The sequence below is a fragment of the Epinephelus fuscoguttatus genome, linkage group LG22, assembly GCF_011397635.1.
Source record: "Epinephelus fuscoguttatus linkage group LG22, E.fuscoguttatus.final_Chr_v1".
Lineage (NCBI taxonomy): Eukaryota > Metazoa > Chordata > Actinopteri > Perciformes > Serranidae > Epinephelus > Epinephelus fuscoguttatus.
Window position 1 is genome coordinate 6,815,336 of NC_064773.1, and position 26,575 is coordinate 6,841,910.

Sequence of the window (26,575 nt, forward strand, 5' to 3'; positions counted from 1 at the left end):
AGTATAAGACAGTTGTTTTGTCAGTGAACCTTGTGAGTTTTAATGGAGCTGAACTTTGTAATGTTACCTTTGTTAAATGTTGCTGTTGTCCCTGGCTTCATATGAGTAGGGAAAAAGTCCACTAGCTGCTAGGCTAATTTATACAATGTAAAGTGTTAAAGTGCTAAAACGTTAGCATGTTGTATTTGTGGGGAAAATGTGTCCAGATAAAGACAAGTGTTTGTCTGTGAATGCGAGTTATAGTGAAGCTGATTTGTGTACTTGTGTTTGAAATTGTCTCTATTAAGCCATGTTTAATGTGTGTTTAATGTGTGTTTTGAATCAACTTAACTTTACAGCACTTCACAGAAACGTTCACCGCCGACTAGTGTTTTGGAGGTGTAACTGCAGAGTGACACAGACACACCACCGCACAAGTAAAAATGCTCACAACAGCTTAGCTACGCGTAGGGTCTACGCCGAGTATAAATCCAGCTTTAGGCATGAATCAACTACGCTCATTGTCGTACATGATCCGAGCCAACACGGTATGGCACTGCGTTGGGCTATAATCGGGCTGATATCGTGTAGTGTAGATGCGACATTAGGCGACTAATGCGACTCTCACTGCAGCCTGTTTTATTTTGTTCTGAAAATGTCGTGCAGCCTCGTTCTGTGGACGATAAACGAGGTGCAGACTGATAAAGGAGGAAATACAGTGAGTGCTGGACAGAGCAGTGAGTGACAACAACCCGCCCACATTCTGTTTGTGGTGGAAACCCTAGGGTCTAGGTACCATGTCTGAAGGGTTACTGTTGGTTCCAAAGGTACCATACTGAAAGTGTTTGGTGGAAACTGGAGCCTTTTTTGGAACCCTGATTTCTCCGTTTTGGGAAAAGACGCTCCAGCAGCATGAGCAGTCAGTCACTCGGCTTAAGCTGCGTTTAGAGATGAATCCTAGTGCAGGGGCGGACTAAACCATTTGAGCCTTTAAGGGGGGAGAGGGGCCTCAGAGAGCGTCCACTACTTTATTGATTTATTCAGCCAATATTATTTTAGTTACGGCAATAATTACTTATTGACCTGTGTATCTATTTTTTTTTAAAACTCAAAGAGTATACTGTGTGGTTTTCTTTCACTCTTGAGCCACACCAAAGACATATTTCCTTTGCCTAGTGATGTACAATATAGTTTTTCTGTTCCTGAGAGGTTTGTTAGCTGAGTGGTTATAGTTTATGTCATCTAAAGGTGTGTTCACACCGGACCTGTTTTTTTTTTTTCCGCTAGCGACGAGTTTACATACAAAGTCAATGCAAACGGGCGATTGAGCGTATATTTGCCCGGGAGAAAAATCGCTCGGGCTCCAAGCGACAGCAACAGAGCGATTTTTCGCTCGTTGCTTGAGATGAGAAATCTCATCTGGAGCGGTATTTCGCTGGGTCCTGTCGCTTGCAGCTCAACGCTGATTGGCTGCTGTAATCCCGGAATCCCGGGGGGGTGCTTGACTGTCATGACATGTCAGCTGCATTAAAAATATGGCTGCAAATTAAAAGCAACAACAGATGGAAAAACACACAGAGACAATGCATCTGTGATCAGTCCCCTAATTTAATTTTAACATTTTTTTTTCAATCTTCTCCAATTTCTCGTTTTATTTTATGGAAGTGATCAGTGTAAGTGCACTTGTCCTAGAGCCGCCACGACGGTTTTTATAATGCAAAGAACTCTGTATAGATCAAACCTACAAGCTCCTCTTCCTATGACTTTTACTAAAAAATGTGTCTTGTATGTTTTCTGAAGCCTTTAAGTTACAAAAATGAAACACACTACACTGAGCATTTATACCTCCGACCGCAGCAGAGCGCTGCTGAAAGTTATACATTTTGATACAGGTGGCTATACATATTGCAAAACTCTGTAAAAGTACACCAAAGCATACATTTTCATTTCCAAATATTTATTTCAAAACAAAACCATTCATACGGTCAGTAAAAAAACATTTTGTTAATGATAAAAAACAAATCTGAACAGTGACCGCGCCAGCCGGCGGGACTGCGGCTGAACCACTTCCAATGTTCATTCATTCATTCAGTTGCGTGTTCAGTGTGTGTGTGTGTGTGTGTGTGTGTGTGTGTGTGTGTGTTAGTATGTCAAAGAGGAGGAGAATCAATAAAAAAAGGTTTCCACTAATTATTTCGGTGTTTATTTCTTTTATTCTTAATTTTTTTTTTATTAAAAGGCGTAATACAGCCAACAATATTATAAACCAAAAGTCTGATTTATTATTGTAGAGTGTACTGAGCAAATCACCTCTTTCAACTGGAGACACGGCGCAGCAGCAGCAAAAAAAAAAAAGGCATTATAAAAAGCCGACAAATAGTGTTAATTAATTGACACGAGACACTGGAGAGGCTGTCAGTCCTATTCTATAGTCTGTAATATTTTTTTTATTTTATCATAACTTCTCGGAAATTACTCAAATGCATTTTTGGTGTGCTTCTGAGCACACAGGCAGCATAAACAATGAAGTTACATATGTTGGGGTGCTTGGAGGGGAGCTGTAATCCTGGCGGTCCTGTGTTAAGCACCATGGACAGCGCCAATGCATCTACCTGTAGCGCAGAGGCTCTGATGCCTGAGACAGAGCATGTGAGCGGAGTTGGAGCTGCCTGGAGCGAGGAGCGGGAGGATTTTGTATGTATGTGCCAAAATAGGTAAGAAAAAAAAAACCAAAAACATAATTTCTTTCTTTTGTGTTATAAAATATTTGGAAAAGTCAAAAGAAAAGAAACAGAGTGAGACTGCGAGAGAGAAAGAGAGCGCGCGTGCAGGAGAGAAACGCTGTCAACAAATTGTAAATCATTCAATTTATTTTATTTTAACCCGGGAGGTTAGAGAGCCCAGCTCCCTCTCCAGCATCCTGAACCCCCCTGTCTGAAGGTGCAGGAAGGGCTGGTCCCGTGGCTGCACCCGGGCCGTCTGGTCTGGCTGCGCACTGGCTGTGGAGCTGGGGTCATCCTCCTCCTCCTCCTCCTCCTCCTCCTGACAAGATGATCTTCAGTTTTACGTTCTGAAAGCTTTTTTTACATATACATTTGTAGCCTACTTGTAGGGCTGTAAGTTTACGTCTTTAATTCACAGAAGCTGGTTATTGTTGTGTTTATGTCAAAATAATGTTTATCAAACGTTTTCACATCTTTGATTTTGTGATTTACATGCCAAAATGATCACAATTCATTTGGGAAAGACAAGTTCATTTTACAGGCTATGCATCATCAGCCCGTGGAGGTCTGCTCGCAGTTGCGTCTATTCGGACATTGGACCTCCCGGATTATGATGATCATCAACTGCGATTAGATCGTTCTGATTAATGACTGACCATTAAGACGTGTTTCTGATAAATATTTAAATGTGCACAATAATAACCTTTCACACTGTAATCATATTTTTATTTGTTATCTTTTGCGTATGTGTGGCTGCTCCGTGTGTGTCGGAGCAGAGTGCACGCGCATTGTGCACCCGCCTAGAGACGCATATTACTAACTTGTTTAACTAAAATACTAAAATACTGCGCCGTTGACTTTAGACCAGGTTTTTGTTGGTCACTGGCGCATTTGCTTTTTAAGTCATCTAACTAGCAACGCGCCATGACTGCGCCTGACCACTCCTCATTTTTAGACCAACACACCCAGAGAAGCGCAAGTTCATTTGCTAGTTAGAGGACGAGGGCGCAGGGCGTGAAAAGGACAACTGCGCATGCATCTAAATAGCAATGACACTTGCGCCATGGATTATGTGCCGTCCGCTTTATACCATCTAAATAGGGCCCAAAGGCTTCAGAAAACATACAAGACACATTTTTTTAGTAAAAGTCATAGGAAGAGAAGCTTGTAGGTTTGATCTATAGAGTTCTTTGCATTATAAAAACCGTCGTGGCGGCTCTAGGACAAGTGCACTTACATTGATCACTTCCATAAAATAAAACGAGAAATTGGAGAAGATTGAAAAAATTGTTAAAATTAAATTAGTGGACTGATCACAGATGCATTGTCTCTGTGTGTTTTTCCATCTATTGTTGCTTTTAATTTGCAGCTATACTTTTAATGAAGCTGACATGTCATGACAGTCAAGAACCCCCCCCCAAAATTCCCTGATCACTTAAATACGTCATCAAAGCGAAGAAGCGAGTCTGTTGATTTCTGCCACATTGACGAGCGATTGCAACTGAGCGATGAAGCGATATCAAAGAGGCGAACCGAGCGACAGCGAAAAAAAACAGGTCCGGTGTGAACACAGCTTTACTAGTGTGCTGGGTTTGATTCTGGCCTTGGGACCTTTGTGGCATGTCATACCCCTCTCCCTCTGCCCACCATCAAATAAGTACATACATTGCTCCTGGCTCTGATCGGTTGTGGCAGAGGGTTTGAATTTGACGGCTCTCTTCATAAGAAAAAGTAGTTTAATGCCTTTATTTAACCAGCAACAACACTTGTTTTATTTTCACCATCTTTGCTCACACAGACGTCACAAATCTCCCTCAAAGGGCGTTACAATCCTTATCCATACAGCATATGACGTCCTCTGTCCTTATCTCCCTTCCTTCTCTGTCCTTACTTTTTCTGCTCATTTGTTTTATGCACTCTGTGGTTTCCCCTCTCATATTTCTGTGTCAGTGAGGGACTTTGTCAGCTGATGAACCCAGAACAAACCTACAGATCTTACAAATCAGGTCGGGACTTCCCCTGCTGGAAGTAGCCATCAGAAGATGGATTTATGGTGGTGCCGCCACCCTCGGAGTTGACATGGGCCCACGCACACTCCGACCAGACATCGTGCTGTTCTCTGAAACATCCAAACAGGAGGTCATGCTTTAGCTTACAGTGCTCTGGGAGGAGAAGATGGAGGAGGCTAGCAGGAGGAATGAAATTGCCCTGTAGGGATTAATAAACAAATTGTCTTGAGTCTTGAGAAGTATGCAGAGCTGGTGGAGGATGCCAGACAGCGGTGGCGTGCACGGTGCAAGTCCATTGGAGTGGGGAGGACGGGCTTTGCGGCAAAGTCATAACGCAACGCCGACAGCCTCCTGGGCATCACTGGAGCACGCAAAAGGAAAGCCATCAGCAGAGAAGGCTTCAAGATGACTGTGGATTTTTACGAACAATACTTCTTGGACACAGGCCGGGAACTGATCACTCCTGGTCGGGTCACCTGGGTGAGGGGGTCTAAAGTTGAAAGGCCCAAAATCCCCTATGACCCCAAGTACTTCTCTGATGATGTGTCTAAGTACATCAAGAGATGTATGTATCAACCTGTGCTTTTTGAGCAGCTGAATTGTCGATAACAAGAATACAGATACACAGATGCAGAAATGTTTTTGTTGTATTTAACTTTAAAAAGGGTGTAGTGAGATTTAGTTTCATCTTTATGGAGCCGCCACCACTTGTAAAAACATCATGACTATAAGTACATATTGTGAAAATGCTTTTCAAGTTGTTTTTCTTTGACATTGTAAGAGTAAAATTCTGGGGGAAAGTTCTTGATATCGTTGCACATATGTTAGTCATTGCTGAAAGTCAGATTCAGAGATTTTAAATATGTAGCGAGACCTTGTACACTGATAACCCAATCTTTCCTGTATAGACACCCACAAGTGATATACCTGATGGTGCACTCTGTGGCCAGTAGATGGGGCCTGGTGTAAGTCCTAGCAAGCACAGCAGAGCGGTTTAAGGTTAACACACAGCCAAAGCATTCACATCAAAAACTTCCACAGATGTTAGTGAAACGTTTCCCACGTGAGACACACAGCTAAAGAGCAGCTCTGCATTCCCACCGGTGCTGGTTACTTCTCCTTGACTAATAATGATGACTAGGGGAAAAAAAGGACAAAAAGAAGAAAGGAAAATAAGCATTAATGATGAAGATTAAGTGGAAAACTTGCCTCCTGTAATCTGTCACTACACTGATCAGCCAAAAAATTAGAACCACTCTCAGGTAAAGTGAGTAACATTGATCATCTTGTTACAATGCAATTTTCTCCTGAGGAACTTTTGGTGCAGAAATTCACAAGGATGCCACCCAAACACCTCTGCAGATCAAGTTTCGCTCCTTATGGCAGCAGCACTCCCCGATGGCAGTGGCGCCCCAGCAGGAAAATGCACCGTGCCACACTGCAGAAACTGCTCAGGAATGGCCCGAGGAACGTGACAAAAAGCTCAAGGCATCGTCCTGGCCTCCAAATTCCCCAGATCCAAATCCGATCGAGCATCCATGGGCCGTGCTGGTACCTCAGAGGTACCCCTAATCCACGGTGAGGCCTCCCTGGATCGGACTTGTTCCGACATGTCAAGGCATGGACACATGACCTCTGGGTGTCCTGTGGCGTCTGGCACCGGGGTGCTGGCTTCAAATCATTTGAGACCTGTCAGTTGTGAGGTGGGGTATCAGCACTTCCCAAGATGGGAATTTCAATGGGAGATTTGGAGGCCAAGTCGACACCTTGAACTCTTTGGCCATTCCTGAGCAGTTTTTGTGGTGTGGCATGATGCATTTTTCAGAGCTCAGGAGTCCGCCATTGTTGCTGTGATGGTCGACTTTCTCACGCATGCCTAGTGACTGGAACCATAATGAGCATGTGCGAAAAGTCTCTGTTTTTATTGTAAGTTTACATGAAAACGGAGAGGGTGTTGCTTCCAAAAATCTGCACACTGGAACCAGTTTTCAAAGTGTTGCGTTTTCAGGCACCATAAACAGCGCTTTCATGTAAATGATCAGCCACAACGCGACTAACGTTTACCATCTTCTGTTGAAATCGTTGTTGAATAGACAGGACCTTACAAAACCTGTTGCCTTGCCAAAAAGCAGACTACGGCCTGAGCCGAAGGGACATGCATCACTGACATTTTCAGGTTTCAAACATAACGAAAATAATCGGCCTACAATTTGAGGTAAGGCTTATGGATCTCTGTAGTCAATGACACTCCTGACCTTAAGTAGCCTTTTGAATGGCGTTTCCGGCCTGCGTACTGTTAAACATGTACAGAAATGACAAACAAATGGTTCCTTTGTTGTTTTAAGGAAAACAATGATTCACCCTCTTTTTTTTAGAAAAGCACCTTGAAAAAAAAACAACCCTCAGAAAAACATGTGACAAATGTTTTTTCTCTGAGATACTGGTATCAGCTTTGAGTTTGGGCTGTGAGGCTTTACATGATGGTCCTGTTGTGTTTTCCAGCTGTACCTCCCAGTTCTAGTCATCTGCAGCATTTCAAGAAAATATTCAGGCGTGCATGAAAAAACATTTTATTTCAATGTTTGAAACTTATATTACTCAATGACAGTGGCACTTACAGTGATTCATACAGTAAGACACTTCTCTAGCTGGGTTTCCATAACAGTTTTACGCAAAATTAAAGCGATATTTCGACAATTTCGAGAAAGTACAATTGCGGCTTGCAGGTGTTTCCACTGAAAGGTGATTGACAGCTAAGTCGTAATTCTCTCTCCGTCTTGGGACTGCGTAATTCTCGTAAAAAAATGGACGTCCAGAGTCTACTCCGTAAACTTATTGATGTTGGCAATGTGGTTTTGGTTGCATCTATTGTATGGAACTTTATCCCTATCTTTATTCAAGAGAGTGGTCAATCAGTTTGAGAGCATAATTTATTGATTTCACGCTCAAAAACCCTGCCCTCGCACTCACATAGCCTCTGCTTGCGCTTGGATCTACTCTGTTTCTGCTCAAACTGTGTGCTCGCACTCAGATACCATGTTGCTCGCACAGATTTCCTGCTCGAGCTTTGGCTTTTCTCCTCGCGCGCAAACTGTTTCTGTGCGCTCGCGGAATTTCTGCTGCAACTGCAAATTTCTGCAACCAATAGAACGCCAGATTTACTGTTGACCAATGAAATGATCCGTGCCTCCTTGTGGGCGCGCTCGCTACACACACATATATATATGTGTGTATATATATATATGTGATATATATATATATATATATATATATATATATATATATATATAAAAAAATATATATATATATATATATATATATATATATATATATAAATATATATACATATATATATATATATACACATATATATATATATATATATATATATATATATATATATATATAAATAGATATATATTATAAATAGCATAATATAGGAGGCAGGGATCATTTCACTGGTCAACAGTAAATCTGGCATTCTATTGGTTGGGATTTTGACAGGTTGTTACACAAATAAATCCAAGCGCAGGGCAGAAATCTGACAGCAGAAATTCCGCGAGCGCACAGAAACAGTTTGCGCGCAAGGAGAAAAGCTGAAGCTCGAGCAGGAAATCTGTGCGAGCAACATGGTATCTGAATGCAAGCACACAGTTTGAGCAGAAACAGAGTAGATCCAAGTGCAAGCAGAGGCTATGTGAGTGCAAGGGCAGGGTTTTTGAACGTGAAATCAATAAATAATGCTCTCAAACTGATAGACCACTCTCTTGAATAAAGATAGGGATAAAGCTCCATACTACTGCTGTTGCCGTGACCATTTTTAACAAAAGACGAAGGCAGCGGATGATAGCGGTTTCCTCTGTCCACACGTATCATGTCATTTTGTTTTGGTTACATGGCAGCCGCCGTAAAACCGGATGGAAAAGAACCCGTCCGTGACGAGTGGGTTCACGTGTGTTAATGCACTACAAGTGTTTCCATTACACTTTTGCGACATACATCTGTATCGACACATCTGAAAAACCACCTCATGAGTGTAAAACGTTCTAGTGATATTTGAGAGGTTTTAGAAATTCAGTTGTGTCCATTACCTGTTTTCTATTGCGCTATTTAGATTTTGCATTTCTAAGGGTAATGGAAACCCAGCTTCTCTTACCTTTCAAATGAGACCATGTATGGGCATGTACTAACAATGGAACAAGAACAGTTTTCGATTTAATTTGGGTATGGCTTCGATAGGTTTTTATTTGACTCATGTCCAAAATCTTACCAACAATAATAACGGCATTAATAATAATTATTTCTCTTGTACTGTTCTTTCGTACATTTGAGACTACAAAAGTGCAAAAAATAGGCTATATGAAATTATTCCAAGAGGACAAATGCCCACCACTGAAAAACACATCTGTTTTAATGCAGTCCATGCAAACCCAAGCAGCAACCCCTAGAGCTGACAAGTGAGGCCCATGCATAAGTGCCAAAAACTGCAATTCATCAACTGGCCACTTGGGGCTAGCTCCAAAACAGAGCAAATCTCCACAGAGTCTCATGTTAAAATGCCCATCTTTACAGCTGAAATAAACATGTTTACAGCCTGGTACGAAAACAGTTTTGATCTCTATGGGTTATTTCATCATTCATGACATAACCCAGTGTTATAACAAGAAAGCACACATTTTAAAGTCTTTGCATTGGCTTCCTGTGTGACACTTGCACCCCGCACTGAACACACGGTAACTCGAGTCTGAGCCTACGGTGATGAGCTAATAGGAGCTAACTGCTAATAGACAGAAGCTAAGTGCTAAGAGACTGTATCTAACTGTTTGGTCAGGTCTTCCTTTTTTTTTTTTTTTTTTTTTTGTTCCTTCTTTTTTTTTTTTAAGAATAAATACTTTATTGTCTGAACCAAATGGTACCTGAAATTCTTCTTTGACAGGAATCAAGATAACATTTACACGTGCAAGCTATTACAGACTTATAAAAGGACCAAAGAATCCAAAATATACACAGGATGTAAAATAAGCAACACACATTGATGCATAAAGATGAAGGACCAGCAGCATGAGCGAACCATTACCAGTGCACTGAAATTCCTCTACTGTTGAGGGCTGTTATTGCATATTGGAATGAATGGATTTTTATAGATTGTTTTTCTGGCCAGTGGGACTTTGTAACTCCTGCCTGATGGGAGGAGACTGAATGAATGATGGAGGGGATGAGAGGGTTCCTCTCTAATCAGGGTGGCCTTCCTGATAACGGAGCGCTCATACAGATGGGACAGATGATCTATGATACCAGAGAGTTTTGTTTTCTGTTTGTTCGTGAGAGAGTTGTACCAAGATGTGCTATTGAAGGTGAGAATGGATTCAATGAGTGACATAGCTTCCTGAGAAGATGCAAGCACTGGAGTGCTTTGTTGTAGATTGTGTCCGAGTGTGTTTGGAAGGACAGGCAGGTGTCCATCTGTGTCCCCAGATACTTAAGACACTCCACCTGTTCCACCCGCTCTCCTGAGTAAACAAAGGTTTAAAAAGCTGAGATGTAGTTGCTGCTCTGTCTCTTACTACACAGCACAACTCCTTAGTCGACGACCTGGTCACGAATTTTAGTGAGAAATCACTAGAACTAAACATTTCAAAGACTGGCAGTTGGTCCTGGGTGAGAGCCTCCATACTGTCCATGTGGGCCACCAGTGCCATGTCATCAGCGTATTTAAAAAGACTCATTCCCTCCCTGCTACAGGTGATGTTATTGGTGTAGGCAGAGAACAGAATGGGGGATAAAACACAGCCTTGTGGGAGCCCTGTGTTTAAAACCAGTTTACCATTTAAAAACACCTGCTGTGGTCTGTCCATTAGAAAGTCCTTTATGCATAAAATCCAAGTTGGGTGGATCTGGAGGTCCAGTGCAGCAGAGTGTCAGTATTTACAGTGTTAAAAGCAGAGGAGAAGTCCATAAATAAGATCTTAAATAAGGCTTGTGTCCTCTACACCTCGTTTTGCCCTATAGGCAAACTGGAGGGGATCCAGTTTTCCAGGCAGCATATTTGACATTAAGTCGCCACAACTCTCTCCATGCACTTGCAAAAGCTGGTGTGAGGGCCACGGGCCTGAAGTCTTTAGTGTCCTTTGCATGTGCCTTTTTTGGGATGGGAATTATTGAGGACTCTGTCCACTGGCTGGGAACACAACCAGAGTCCAGAAGATGCTGAAACAGTCTGGTGATGACTGCACCCAACTGTGCAGCGCAGCCTTTGAGCCCCTGAGCCTGTCAGCGCCAGAGGCTCTGTGTGGGTTTACCCTGTGTAAGATGGAGGTTACCAGCTGCTCATCAACAGCAGGGGCTTGATTGTTGGTCAGAGTCTGGCAGCTAAAGCTATCTGATGCTTTGTTTTGATTAAACCTACTGAAGAAGGTGTTCAGCTCTTCTGCAAAAGAGGCAGGGTCTGTTTGTCTCCTGAACTCCTCTCCAGTTCCCTCACCTTCTGCTTGTCCCCTGAAGAAAATGCTCTTTTCTTCTGGGCTAAGCAGAGCTTCATGTCTTTGGTAAACCATATTTTATTATGAGGATAGATGGTTATTTTTTGGTGGAGTGACAGTGTCCTCACAGAATAAAATGTGGAGGTCAGTACTTCTGTCAGTGAATTCAAATCCCTACCACAGTCATTGAAAAACAAGTCCTAGTCAGTGAGTCCAAAGCAACCTGAGTGTTTCGGTTGCTTCATTATTCCAGACTTTAATGGTTTTTGTTGTTGTCTCACCCATTTTAAGTTGTGATCTGTATTTTGGTAGTAGCAGGATGACGTTGTGATCTGACCGGCCGAGAGGGGGGCGTGGCTTTGATACATATGCGTTTGGGATATTCCCATAGCACAGGTCCAGTATATTGTTCATTCTGGCCGTAGTGGTTTCATATTGCTCCACGTCGGGTCACAGTGATTAAAATCCCCCAGGAGAAACACAGACTGCGCTCCAGTCTGATTGACAGCTCTGTGATAGCTGTCAGCAATCCGCTCTGCTTTATCCTGCCTCTGGTGTTTCCTTACTTATGATAGCGTTTCCTCAGTTACCGTTTTTATAGTAGTCTTCTACTGTTTGGTCCTTACCATTAGAGTCTCTGAATTAATCGTTTTGTGTGACTGTGTGTGTGTGTGTGTGTGTGTGCGCACTTTGTGCTACATTCTGTTTGTACAAAAAGTGCTATATAAATAAAGTTTGATTGATTGATTGAACTATGCGGGGGGTGAATATTTTTTATAACGATCCCCTTTAAATGTTATTAAGGCTTTAAGTTCTGCATAATTAAGGGTGTAGCCACTCTGACTGACAGGCTGTCAGCGAGGCCTCACCAAAGGCCACTCAACTTGACCTCCCTGCCGTGTTTTGAGGTGTCACAGCCGGAGCCTGTTGGAGATTTTTTTTTATATATATATATTATATATTTACAATTAATAGACAATTAGACACAATGTGCAAGAAGTGCTATTTTTGTGCAAACTCTATAAAAATGTTTTTAAAAAAACTTAAAAAAAAAAGACAAACAGAAAGTAAATAATTAACAGGACGGTCTTTTATACTGTATGTCGTTTTCTTTCTTCTTTTTTTTTTCCTTTTTCTCACTTTTTGTTTTGTGGTTTGCTTTTTTGTGCTTTGTTGTATTTAAGGTAGCCTCGTGTAACATCTTGGCCCAGGGACTACAAATGAAAAATAGCCTTTTGGCTAATTCTGGCATTTTTATACCATGTGTATTTGTTCATTTGCACTGTCCCTTTTTAAATAAACTAAAAAACAAAAAGGTAAAAAATTGTGCAAGAGCTTGGACACTGTACAGCTTTTAACGCCGCTGTGAACATATCATGTACAAAAGCTGTGTCTGCGTCTTTTGAACATCCAGTTGACGGTTTAGCACGTGCATAACTTCCTCGTGGCGCCGTTGACAGTTTTCATCAAACTCTCGCAAGGACAGCTTTTCCTCATCCTCCCACTTTTTACGTTTGCAAGGAGGCATAGGTGTGGCAGAGGGTTCTGGTGCAGGTGTGGCAAAGGGTTCTGGCGCAGGTGTGGCAAAGGGTTTTGGCGCAGGTGTGGCAAAGGGTTTTGGCGCAGGTGTGGCAGAGGGTTCTGGCGCAGGTGTGGCAGAGGGTTTTGGCGCAGGTATGGCAGAGGGTTCTGGTGGAGGTGTGGCAGAGGGTTCTGGCTTACGTTTAGCAGCAAGTTGTCTTGGTGTAGCTTGGCTAAGTGTAGTTTCAGCGAATGCTGTGACACTGCTGCAACGTCCCAGGGCCTCAGGCCCGCACACCTGCAGCTCCTCTGATGTCTTGAAAATTGGGTCCACTTCATTTTGTTCATCATTTTGATCCATAAGTGCATCCATTTCTGCATAAAATTGGAAGCGTGTTCCTTTTTCTGTTAATTTATTATTGCCTTTCACTTTCTTGTATCCTTCGACCAGAGTGTTCCATTTCCTGTTTACCTTCTCATAGCTGAACGCTTGTCTGAACTTACTGTTCAACTTTTCTTTTAAGTCCATCCAGAATTCCTTTTTACTGCCTTTGGGAGATTTCAGCCGGTCATTCAATTCTGCCAGGTTCTTAGGGAGACCAAGTCCATCAGACGTAATGTGCTGTTGCACTTGGCTAATTATGAACAGCGTTTGCTCTTTGCTGAATGTGTGATTGGTTGTCACACCTGATGGTGACGGGCGGGGTGCAGGATTGGCATTCTCCTTGCAGCTGTCTAAAACACACATGAAAATAACAGCTTAGCATGAACAACTTTTGTAACATCATCACTATATTTATTATTAAGGTTATGGAACTAACCTGTGATGGTGTCTCCGGGTTTAACCAGGTTTTCTGGGATCTTTGCGCAGTCAGAAGTACATGTGGTGTACTTCATGTATTCCAAATACGTTTCAATGTTCTCCTCAAGACCAACTTAAAAACACAGCAAAAAAAAAAAAGAAAACACATTGTTAACATCACAACTGTGATAGAGCTCTAAGAAACTTGAACAAGACAAATTTGGAACAAGACTTAACCTCTCCACATTCACAAGTCTCTCACAGCATTTCCAAAAACGCATTTCCCATTAACAGACAACTATCGACCTCAGAGTAATATAAAACAATCCTTTAATCACCACTCTTATCACATAACTCCCAGCCTCGTTCGCCAATATCTTTCTAAGGTTTCTTCTTAAATTTGTTCTGGTGAAAGTTCTACGTCAGGTTCACAGCATGGACTCCAAACATTAAAAGAGACAGAAAGAGGGGGACAGGGAGAGAGAGAGAGAGAGAGGGAGACAGAGAGGGGGACAGAGAGAGAAAGAGGGTGACAGGCAGGGGGACAGAGAGGGAGACAGAAAGAGGGACACAGAGACAGAGACAGAAAAAGAATGTAGACTGTCAGAATGTTGTTGAAAGCTGTGAGTGTATTTTAAGAACAAGGGTTGGTGAATGAGGCTCCTGGTTATTTAACAGTGTTTCACACAGTTACATCACAGCCTTGCTAAGTTTTGTTTAGTTCAGACTGAATATAAAGATGGACGACATGACTGCTCCTGATAAACGAAGCCCAACATCTCCATGGCCTCCTGGTGGTCATAAAGCCTTTTCCTAAAGATGGTTTCTGTCATTTCCAGTAGTTCATATCACCCTGATGTTTGATAAAGAGTTATTGTTTCTGATCATTTTGATTTTAATTAGTTATTTAATGCCATAATATGCAGATTAGATGCCATGATTGATTGAGCTGTGCATGCCAATCAGTGTGTTTGCATTCAATAGCGCTGCTCGCAGTTGGTCGGACCCTGGCCAGCGCAAGATGGCAGCTGCCATATACGGGATATTTTGGCTTGACTAAAGGGGGATTTATACTTGTGCAGCAGACCCTATACTGTAGCCTACGCTGCTGTGAGCATTTACACTTGTGCAGTGGTGTGTCTGTGTCACTGCAGTTACACCTCCAAAACACTAGTCAGCGACGGAGGTTTCTGTGAAGTGCTGTAAAGTTTAGTTGATTCAAAACACACATTAAACATACATTAAACACACATTAAACATGGCTTAATAGAGACAGTTTCAAACACAAGTACACAAATCAGCTTCGCTATAACTCGCAGCATTCACAGACAAACACTTGTCTTTATCTGGACACATTTTCCCCACAAATACAAGATGCTAATGTTATTAGCATAAGCCTATGGCATTTTACATTGTATAAATTAGCCTAGCAGCTAGCAGCCTTTTCCTCTACTCATATGAAGCCAGGGACAACAACAACATTTAACAAAGGTAACATTACAAAATTCAGCTCCATTACAACTCACAAGGTTCACTGACAAAATAACTGTCTTATACTAAACACGTTTTCCAAACAAATCTAACATGCTAACGTTATTAGCACAAGCCTATGGCATTTTACATTGTATAAATTAGCCTAGTGATGAGCGGTGATTTCCTCTGCTCATATGAAGCCAGGATAAATCACACACAAGACTTAAAATGCTATTTTTGTGGAGGCTTTATTGTCTTCACGATTTTTTGTTTCTTATCTGTGAAATTAAAGTAAATAAAAGCTTTGTTTCCACGGAGGGAAATGGTTTCAGCTTACAGAAATAGACAGGAGGTCTGCGTCGCTGCGACGTGTAGTTACATTTCTGGGGAGGTGCACGTCAGGTTATGGCATTGACTCGACGCATAAGTTTAAATCCAGCATAAGGCATAGTGGCGTTAAGTGGGGACACATCGTCCATCTTTACAGCCTTGTTAGCCACTGTTAGCAGTACCAGTTGATAACACAGTAAAAAAAAACATACTGAACAGTGCTGCTAATATGTAATTTCTCACAATGACTACAGAAGCTATTGGAAATTGCTTAAATGTCAAATTAGGAAATCTGTGATTCAATTTTGCCAAAAGAACTTAACAAAATTAGAGAATTAAATAAAATGTATTTTAGACATCACATCAAATATGTCTGGAGGTGATGACCTGCCCCCACATTTAGATACATTTAAACATGAACTAGACATATTCTATAGAGAGAGATCAAAGGGTGCTTTTATATGGTCAAGATTAAAGTGGATTAAAAGATGGTGGAAAAAAATTTAAGAATTTTTTAGTTTAAAAAAAGAAAGAAATTCTCTTTCTAAATTAGAGATAGATGACTCTGTAACAGAGGACTATTCTGTGATTTTGAAACTTGCCCAGTTTTTATTTAATGCTATATAAAAATTAAAATTTAATGACAGTTCTAGTATGTTCAACAGTTTGAAAGATGTTAAAAAAGCAAGTGATACTTTCAAACAAGAGCGTGATGATGAAATGTTATCTATTAAAGAAATAAAGTGGGGTGTGTTAAATGTTAAACTCAAAAGATCACTAGGGAATGATGGCCTTACCTCAGAATTTCATCTTATATTTTCTTCTGAAATTACAAAATTCCTGTTAGCAGTAAACAATGAAGCCATCAGCAAAAGAGAATTGTCTCGTTCAATGATACAGGGCCGACAAACACTAATTCCAAATCCAAATAAGGATCTGTTAATCACTGATGACTGGCGTGGCAAAACAATACTGAATTAATAACTGTAAAACTTCTGTGCAGGCCGGATGACTGAACATTGAGATGAATGACATCATTCACGAATCTCAAAGTAAATTTGTGCCTTGATGTCAAATTTCTTTGATTTGGTCAGTCATAGAAATGTAATTTCTGGTGACTCTGCAATTCATTTTCTGGACTTCCAGCTGTCACTTTGTGTTTGGTACTCTGCCTTTCTTTAAATTTGGGATTTTTTCATAATGCCTGGTACACACTACACGACACTTCTGTCTGTTCCGACAATCACTATGTCAGATTACGTGATTGTAGAGTTCGGGTTTGGCCCACGTGTCAAGTGCTGGAATTTGTTATTTATGTGACAACACCTGAATGCAACACAGGCTCTGCTCCAGTTGAGTGTGTATACAGTGCCGTGCTACACTGCTGTGCGAGCGGCGTGTTTGACTGTGTGAAACAGCAGTCTTTTGATGGTCATTTACACACTGTCTATACTTCAGATTCAGGCTGGGCTCGGACTTGGGTCGGGTTCATTCAGGAAAATGCGGCCAGAGCCGTACTCAAGTTGCTGAATCCTCCCGACAAATTCCTGCAAATGTTTCACAATAAAACAACTAAACTAAAGTTATAAGGGGCTTTTAATTTTATACAGATATAGAAAGTGTTGAGTTTGAAATGGCACGATGCATTAACTTTATCAAGGCAAACAGGAGCAGATAAAAATACAGAGGGATGAATAAATAACGACCCGTTTATAATGTAGTCGGTTTCAAATGAAGCTGGTAGCCTCTGCAGTTGTGGTGAATAAAAGCCACTATTTTTCTTATAATTTTATTCCTTTATATCCTCCATTACAAAGAAAGTACATTGTTTGCTAGCTTGATGCTAATGGCAGTACTCAGTGGGTTGATAAAGTGCCTCTGCTGTTTCACACCAATTTTCCCTTTTACTCTGTGTGGTAACGTCCCTCGAGGAAATATCTAAAACCCTGGGGTGTTGTTGTAGTACAGTTGTCTATGGCAGCAGATCACTCTGTGTTCTTATTGACGATCCGAGCAGACACCGTACAACGCTGCGTCAGGCTGTAAACAGGCCGATATCGTGTAGTGTGTACCCAGCATAAAAGCTAACAAAACACTTTACAAAGATAACAATAGCTCTGTCAAACTACAGTACAGTGCTTCTCGCAGACTGCGTGTAAACACAGGTGTGCGGCAAGGATCTCCAGTTTTCCCTTACATCTACATGCTTGTAGATGCATGCATGTATTCAATAAAGTTTGAAAAAAAACAACAACAACACAGTAGATAACAGCATCTTAGGTGGTACTTTGTGCATATGAACACCAAAGCAACATGTCCACAGAAGGACATTGGACAGTACTGTGTGTACAACCTGTTTAATGAGACACAAATAAGACAGACTTGTTAATAAACAGTTTGTGAGCACTGCTTTCACTTACGACTGGGATACGGAGCAGGTGTCTTGGGTTGTGAGGCGGAGTTTGGTGATGTTCCTCCAACTTTCAGAGTTGTAAATCCAACTTCAGGGGTCGTTCCGGTAGCAACTTCCGACCGGGAAGTTGAACAGTCCGACTTCCCATCGGAGGTCGAACACTCCGACTTCCCAGTTCAAAAGGAGCACACCATTAATCCCGGCAGAAGGAGGCAAGACAGAGAAGGAAGGATAGAACAGCGAAATAAAAGAGCACACTTTAAATTCGGACCAACTGACAGTCAGGGCTGGCGGTGTTCCGACATGCTCCTGACACACTCAATTCAAGTACAACTCCCTCTTCCCTCACAAACAAGTACTACTCTGCTGGAAACTCAGGTAGCATAACCTACCCACACATCAAACCTCCATTTGGAACAACAGATATGTGCAAATTTCTCTACTTACAGCTTTGGATGGAGAAAAATATCTGGTCAATAACCCATGGAATTAATGATCAGGGTGACTGGCTGTCATATGAAAACTTCATATGACAGCATGCACACATACTCAGTTTGACAGAGTAGTTAAAGCAACCCCTAGTTTAATCAGAATATTAGTCAAAAACAGATTAACAGTCGTGTGTGAAACCTACCCATGCTGACACTCACCAGGTTTGCTTCACAGAGTATGTTGCCATAGTAACTGACTCAGGGTTATGCTGAACTGGCTTTGTGAAACGGAAAAGTCAGAGTTTCCCTCATCTCAGGCTTAACATACTCAAGAGTTTTCACTAATCCTGCTTTCTGAAATAGGACCCTGGTACCATTCCCTCTGAATAACAAACACAGACACAAAAATTGTGACGTTGACATTTTTTCCTGAAGAACATTTCATGTTAAATCTGAAATTATTTTTTACCAGCAGTTTAGTTTATAACAATATCCCACAGCTGGTGGGCACCAATGTGTTTAATCTGTGTTCTTCTTCAAAGGGCAGACTTTAAGATTTGTTTTACAGAAGATAATCCACATCAACCATGACCACAGTTGCTATCTTCTTTAAAATAAATCCTAACTTCAGCCAACTACGAGCCAATGACAACAACAGTATATGGCAAACAGTAAGTCAAAGTTATTACTTTTCCGAGTAATGAGTCGTGTAACTAATGACTAATCAAACTTTAGGTAAAACATTTTCTTTACAAATTTTATGTAACACCTGGTGAGCAATGAATTTACAAATAGTCAGTTAGGGGGTGAAGTATTCCTTTGATGTTAGCGTTAACGTTAACGTCAGCGTTACAAACTGGTATCCAGCTCAAACAGGTCTCACTAGAATGCTTCAAGGCTTGAACTACCTACTCAGAGAAAACTCCTTGCAGTCCCTAAACGCTGCTGAATTGATTCATAGGACAACTAGAGTTCTAGACATATTTTTGATCCATTACAACAGGGCCCAAGACTTTATTTTTACTCAGTTTAACCTTTGAATTTGGCAGCTACCCCCGATGCCTGGTCTGTTCAGCAAACACACTATCAGCAGGCTCTTCAATAGCACAGTGAGCCTGTAACTGTACATTCAGACCAAAAGCTTCCAAAGAGGCAAAGTCTCTTGTGGACGCCCAAGAAACACAACTGTCAAAAATATTTGTGGCAGCTTTGGTCGCTCATCACGTGAATCACTGAACGTTCAATCATGCTTGTCAATTTAAAGGAGCTGCAAAGCGGACTACTGGCTTGAAAGCAGCATAGTTGCTACTTGCTGTTGTCCAGTCAAAAAGCTCATAGTTGGCCTACAGAAAGTTATGTTTGTCATCCCATTCAAACCAAGCAAGGAAGATCTGCATGCTACGTTGCAACATTAGTCTGCAATTCTTCAACTCCTCTGTTACTAACATTACACACTTTAAACCTCACCAGACCAACCAACTACCTCCGCGACGCGGTCCCAAGCCTCATTCTTTTTATTTTGGTCTCTGAAACTGAACAGCTCTGGTCGCTGTTGGTGTGAATGTATAGTAAGCACAGGGTTGGATGTTGACACAGACCAAGAGATGCAGGCTGGTATGGCTGTGGTTCATGGCCCCACTTCAATAAAGGAACCTTGCAGATGGGCAAATGGTCTGCCTAACCATAGCTAATCCACACAGGACACCAGATTTGTTGTCACCTGCTTCCTGTTGGGGGATAGTCAAGCCAGTACTCAACCAACGGAAAACACAAGTGCTCCTATGACAAAAATGTGTGAATTTTCACGTTTCTAGTCGGAGATAATCTGTTTGTGCTGCACTCAACAAAATCTATGGAATTGTTGGTACATGTGTTGTTTTTAAAATGCTGCATTCTAACATAAATATGATCAATGAAAATCATGCCTTTCTTTTAGGTGTGCAAACCATTGACTGTATATAAAGATGGATGAAGTGTCTTCACTTACTCCCACTGTGCAGAAATTGCCATCTTGCTCTGGTGACATCATTCGAAGTCTGCGCAGTAGCGTTCTCCACGGTATCAAGTATACAATAATTAAAGTTAAAAAATAAAATAAAATAAATTATGGCGAAAATGCAGTTTCTTCCAACACTAGAATTTAGATAAAAATGTTCACAAACGAAAAAACACGTAGTGTTTAACTTTTGATTGAACACTAAATTAAAACCCTCGGCGCATACTGCAGCACAATCAAACAGATGCGCAACTCACAGCATCAGGAGTGTCTCTGACACCAGACTCAGAGCAGACCAGTGGTACAGGAAAATGCATATTTTACATCAGTAAAATCTATTTTATCATTATTTTGAGCCACATTGTTGAAAGAATTTAGTCGTCTGTGTTCAAGCAGGATAATAGCAGGTCTCCATTGTGCGTCGAGCTTTCTGTTTCCTTGTCGGAGATTTTTTCTTTTTTAATTACTACTTACGTTTTTCAAGTGATTTCCCAAATTTGTTGTTGAGTTGTGATATGCTAATTGCTTTTGGCAAATCTGGCACTCTGCTTTCTGGGGGTTGTCGGGGCATATTTTGAAGTGCAACCACGCATCTGATGACCTCTTGGACATGTCTGCCGACTCTGAGTGTGCTCGTTGTCAGTATCGGACTGGTGGGGGTTAGTGTTGCGTTTAAGGCCTCCCCCCAAAAAACGGAAAATAAAGCGCAGAAGCTTTGATTTTTTTTTTTTTCACAATCTAATCCCGTGCCATCGAACGAAGCTTCGAAGCTTCGAATTTTTTGGGTCAGCCCTAGTTTTAAATCATGCTGCAAAATCCCCATTTAATAGCATTATATAACACTTGAACATACAGCAGCGTGCTAAAAACTACCTTAAATGACAAGAACCATCTTTGGGAAAAAATTATTTGATGTGTACTTTGAGTTTTTAGTTTGGCCCATGTCCCATTCACTGACATGGAGAGGGTAGACATTATGAACTACACTGCAGCCAGCCACCAGGGGGCAATCGAGATATTTTCACTTTTGGGGAACTGTCATGTCGTCCATCTTTATATACAGTGTATGGTGCAAACCATGAGAAAACGTCTGTTGCATTCCCCAAACTTCCCCCCTCTGCGTCTCTTCTTCCTCTCTGTCTCTTTCCCTTCCTTTCTTTCCTAAGTTCTCCTTTTTCCATGAGCTACTGCTTTCTCCATCTCCCAAACCCCCTCCCTCGAGTGCTATCCACTGTCCTCCACCACTCTTGTCTTCTCCCCCGCACTTTCACCTGTGCATTTGCACACACACAAACAGACAGGTATCTAATCACCTAACATCTACTTAATTTCCACTCCATCAAACTTCACCCTCCTCCTATTCCCCATATCAATCTATACTGAGAAGAAAGTGGGGTAAAGGACAGAGTGCATAGGCTGTATGGATATAAATTAGGACAAGGACAAAAAGAACACTACCTTCATAGGGTTGTCCTGTTACAGTTTGTTTAATATCAAGGTGCATGTATGTGCTTGAATGCTTTATATTCTTTTAAAAACTAAAACATGAAATTAATAACTTTGTGACATTGTTTTACCTTTTCTACCTTGTACCCAACAGACGATGTCCTGTGCTCATGCCCACTCTCCTGGCTGGACTGGACACAGGAGTACTCAGATGCATCCTGTTGGCTGGGAGGAGATTCCAGCTGTGACAGTAGGTCAACCAGAAGAGCAGGGTGCCCCAGGAACCCCAAGTTTTCCTCGTCTGGTTGCAGGAGGTCTTCCAAGGAAAGACTGGCCCCGTAGCTTTGAGGTCTCAGTGGGCTGGCCATGCTGGAGTTGGCTTGGGATACTCCAGAGCAACATAGGGTCTGGAGAAGATTTTCCTCTAACTGGCCTTCCATCCCTGGAAGGCTGGGAACTGTAGAAGTGAAGGTTGCAGTGCTGGTGGTGGGAACAGACACTGAGGGTGTAGACAAAGACTGCTGACTGTGACTGGGTATTTCTGGGTCTCCAGGGTAGGGAGCATCCTGAGCAGGTTGGCAAGCTTTGGTAGGACTGACTGTGGATGAAAACTGGCCTCCAGTCCCTGAGTGGGTGGGTGCTGTAGAAGTGAGGGGTGCAGTGCTGGTGGTGGGAACAGGCACTGAGGTTGTGAACAAAGGCTGTTGATTGTGACTAGGTATTTTGGGGTCTCCAGGGTAGGAAGGGTCCTGAGCAGGTTGGCAAGCTTTGGTAGGACTGACTGTAGATGGAAACTGGCCTCCACTCCCTGAGTGGGTGGGTGCTGTAGAAGTGAGGGGTGCAGTGCTGGTGGTGGGAACAGGCACTGAGGTTGTGAACAATGGCTGCTGACTGTGACTTGGTATTTCTGCGTCTCCACGGTAGGGAGGGTACTGAGGAGTTTCGTAAGCAGTGGCAGCACTGAGCGGCAGGGAGTGAGTCATAGATGATGAATGTACAGGAAAGCATGATTGAGGGACTCTCAATCTTGATCCAGAGAGGGCTTCACCTGCCTTCGCCAACTGGTAGCTGCCCTGCTGCTGTGGTTGCAAGCAAGTCTTTTGACTATCCACATAAGTCTTTTTTTGCTTAGCCCTTATACGCGACTTTAATCCTTGTGCAGGTAGCTGGTTCTGAACCCGCTGTCGAGAAAGGCGACTTTGCTTTTGGCTCTGAGATTGACCTCCCTGGTCAAAGGAGAAATTATGATGCTGCAGAGGCAAAGCCTGTGGGAAAAGTTGGTGATGCTGGTGCTGGTTTAACAGCTGATTTGGGCAGTGCTGTTGCTGCTGTGTTTTTTGTTGTAAAACACAAAGTTGCTGGTTGTGGTTGTATAGATATGGTCGATAGCGGTAGAACATATTTCCATTCTGGTCTTGGTTGAAGAACAGCGTATTACCTGCTTGGCTCATACTAGCATTTGGGTACTGGCCATGCTGGTCTACAACTATGCCACCACCTCCACCACCCATGCCCCCAGGACCAGAAAATGCCTGCCCCATAGCATTCTGTGACTCCATGCCAATGTAGTGGCCTATCTGCTGACTGTTACCAGGCATGGCTTGTTGGGTTGTAGCTGGCATCATGTTTTGGGGTTCCCCTGGACATAAAGGCTCAACTGGGGCAGGCTCAAAGTCAGCACTGAGATTTTGCTCATCCACAAGTGATGGTGCAGAGGTTAAGCCATTCTTGCCCTGCCCTTCCAAATTTCCAGTGAAGTTGTGATCACTTGAGAAGGCCATGGCAGAGGGTATCTGGAACTTCTGGAACTCCTTTGGATCCAAGCTGGCCCCAATGACCCTCACTGTGAGCTACAGCATGTCCAGTATTTTGTGTACCTTTCAAAAAAGAGAAAAACCCAAATACAACATTAATATGAGAAGACAGAGTTTCCTTCACTTTCATTTTTTTGCGGCAAACCGACACAATCAAAACATCTGCCACCACAAATAGATTCTCTATTTTTAGAGCCTGACCGCTCTTTAGGTGCGCTGAGCGCACTCTGATCACAGCTGAAGCAGCAGAATGGCAGGTGTAGTGAAAGGGAAACTTAACCATGTATTGTACTGGGTCTAAACATTTAATTTCGCTCTCAAACAGCTGCTCCTCTTATCCATTCATCTGATCTGATCAGCTTTGACTGGCTCAAATGATCAATTATCAATTCCATGACTCAAGTCTCTGCTGCTGAGGGGGAAAAAAGAAGGTCCGTCTGTGCTGCGTCCATGAGCCTGCAAAAAATTCTGACTAACATACAAGGACACACAGGCAAGAAAAAAACCCTTAATGTTAGCAAGCTAGTAGCAGAGAACAGCAGAATGACTGTAGCAGTCATTAATAAAATGAGATAGTGACAAAGCGCAGTGGCAGTGTTAATTTTGTTGACTCTTTTTTTTTTGTCATGAAGAAAAAGAGATGATGACAATCTCAAAATAGATCTTGCTAATAAAAACTAAGAGGAAATCTATGCTGTGACAAGACAAAACAAGACGTGATGAAAATTTTAGTGGTGGACTATCAAACTTTGAAAGGTGTCAACGTCCATGCTTGTAATTATCTTTAATTATCTTCAAATGCTGCATGAGTGACAGGCTGGTAATCTCCAGTAAATAGTCGGCACCAGGATGTTTCACTAGCCAGCAAAGACACTCACAGTGTAGCAGCATCAGCTGTTGGTACGAGATGTGAGCTGTAATTCAGCAGTAAATAATCAGCCGTGTGACTGTGGATAGTGGACCTGCTGAATGGAATTGTGGAGTTTGTTAGTTGCAGCGGTGGCTGTTAGCAGCTAGCTCCGCTTGTTAGTCACTGAACAGTAGCACAGCGAGAAGCAACCGGCCACCTATGTTCACATCTGATCCCCACAGGACTCGAAGGTTCATGGGTTGATAGTATTCAGCAGGCAGGTAGGAGGCCCAGTTATCTGTGAGTGTGAAATGGTCTGTAAACAGTCTGAACCCAGATCAGTTTTCTCTGCCAGAGATGAAAGTTTAGTTTTAATCACTGACTCTATGAGAGGACACGAGTTTACAAATCCCCTTTGTCTCAGATTAGTTATTTGTGGTGTCCAAGTTTTTGAGACTATAAATAGAGAGATGTTGAGCTTTTCAAATGATGATCAATATGCAGTCATAAATCACCCCTCAAGCACTGCTGGAGAAATGACAGTTTGTAAGTGGCAGAAATTATTTGTAGGTGTGGAAAAAATATTCAAATGCCTTTTATCTCCAAAATCTTAGAAAAAGTTGTTCATGCTCAGCTAAAATCATTTTTAGATGAGCATAATGTCCTGGAGATCTTTCAATCGGGCTTTAAAACCCTGCATAGCACCGAGTCGGCTTTAGTAAGAGTTTTTAATGACATCCTCCTGGCAAATGACTCTGGTGACCATGTAATTCTTGTTTTGTTGGATCTAACAGCGGCTTTTGACACAGTGGACCACAATACCCTAGTGGCTCGGTTACGCCACCTAGTGGGCATCTGTGGTACCGCACTGGAGTGGTTCAAATCTTATCTGGCTGACCGAAGCATGAGTGTAAGCCTTGGAAACTCAGAATCCAGCTCTGCTCCACTGCCGTATGGGGTTCCACAGGGTTCGATTTTAGGGCCCCTGCTTTTTTCTTTGTATTTACTGCCCCTGGGATCCATCCTGAGAAATCATGGCATCTCTTTCCACTTCTATGCTGACGATAGTCAGATATATGTGCCGCTATAAAAGAAAAATGCCTTCTCACTCACACCACTTCTGGCATGTCTTGAAGACATCAAAGAATGGATGGCCTTGAACTTTTTAAATTTTAATGAGAAAAAAACAGAAGTGATGGTGTTTGGTCCCAGTGGCCTTTGTAAACCTCCCCCTGTTGACTTGGGCCCTTTGGCAGATTTTTTAAAACCAACAGTCTCAAACTTGGGTTTTAAGATGGACAGTGATTTTAAATTGGATCGGCAAATTAGCTCTGTAGTGAAGTCCAGCTTTTTCCAAATTAGACAGCTGGCTAAGGTGAAACCTTTCCTTGCACAACAGCACTTTGAAACAGTAATCCATGCTTTTATTACATCTCGGCTGGATTACTGTAATGCACTTTATTTTGGAGTCAGCCAGTCCTCCCTCGTACGTCTCCAGTTGGTGCAAAACGCAGCTGCACGGCTGTTAACTGGAGTACATAAGAGGGAGCACATAACTCCCATCCTGGCCTCCCTCCACTGGCTACCTGTGCACTTTAGAGTCCATTTTAAGATTCTTTTATTAGTTTTTAAATCTTTAAATGTTCTGGCCCCACCTTACCTCTCTGAGCTTCTTCACCCCTACGCTCCTGCTCGGTGCCTCAGGTCAGCTGATCTGCTGCTTCTGGAGGTGCAGAGGTCCAAACGGAAGCTCAGAGGGGACAGAGCTTTTTCCGTTGCCGCTCCTAAATTGTGGAACGAGCTACCCCTCCACATTAGACAAGCCTCCTCACTGTCCATTTTTAAAACTCGTCTAAAAACCCATTTTTATTCCTTGGCTTTCAACTCCGTATGAGACTCTGTTTCTGTTTTAGTGTTTTATGGTTTGTTTTATTTATTGTTTTATTGTTTTTAAATTATTTTAAAAACAATAAACAATTATTTTAGTATTTATTTCCGGTTAATTATTTTATGTCCCTGTGTTGCTTTGTCTATTTATGTACAGCACTTTGTTTCAGCCGTGGCTGTTTTAAAGGGCTATATAAATAAAGTTGAGTTGAGTTGAGTTGAGTTGAAATGTTAATAGAACCTGTCACCTGATTTCTGATACAGGAATTAGTCTCCCTGGATTAGTTTAAAGATTAAAAACATATAGAAAACATATTGACTGAAAGATAAAACATCTTGAATGTTCGTTGACTAAAACTACAGTATGAAGGATAAAAATGACAAAAATGTGACTAAATCTATGAACTGTTTTCGTCTCAGGA

General features: G+C 42.0%; 1 protein-coding gene across 5 annotated transcripts in view; it reads right to left on the minus strand.

The window, feature by feature from the left end:
- Nucleotides 1-26,575, minus strand: part of LOC125883091 (mucin-5AC-like) — a 184,771-nt gene that overhangs the window by 136,426 nt on the left and 21,770 nt on the right. For 3 of the 5 annotated variants that reach the window (XM_049567228.1, XM_049567227.1, XM_049567226.1), the window contains exons 3-6: nucleotides 21,734-23,479; nucleotides 17,737-17,896; nucleotides 13,533-13,646; nucleotides 11,885-13,446 (exon numbers count right to left, since the gene is read on the minus strand). In XM_049567228.1, the coding sequence (XP_049423185.1) occupies nucleotides 12,545-13,446; nucleotides 13,533-13,646; nucleotides 17,737-17,896; nucleotides 21,734-23,383 (2,826 nt within the window). In that variant the 5' untranslated portion in view covers nucleotides 23,384-23,479 and the 3' untranslated portion in view covers nucleotides 11,885-12,544. Of the gene's footprint in view, nucleotides 1-11,884; nucleotides 13,447-13,532; nucleotides 13,647-17,736; nucleotides 17,897-21,733; nucleotides 23,480-26,575 lie in introns of those variants that run through there. The other 2 variants (XR_007448453.1, XM_049567229.1) reach the window with 2 other exon arrangements.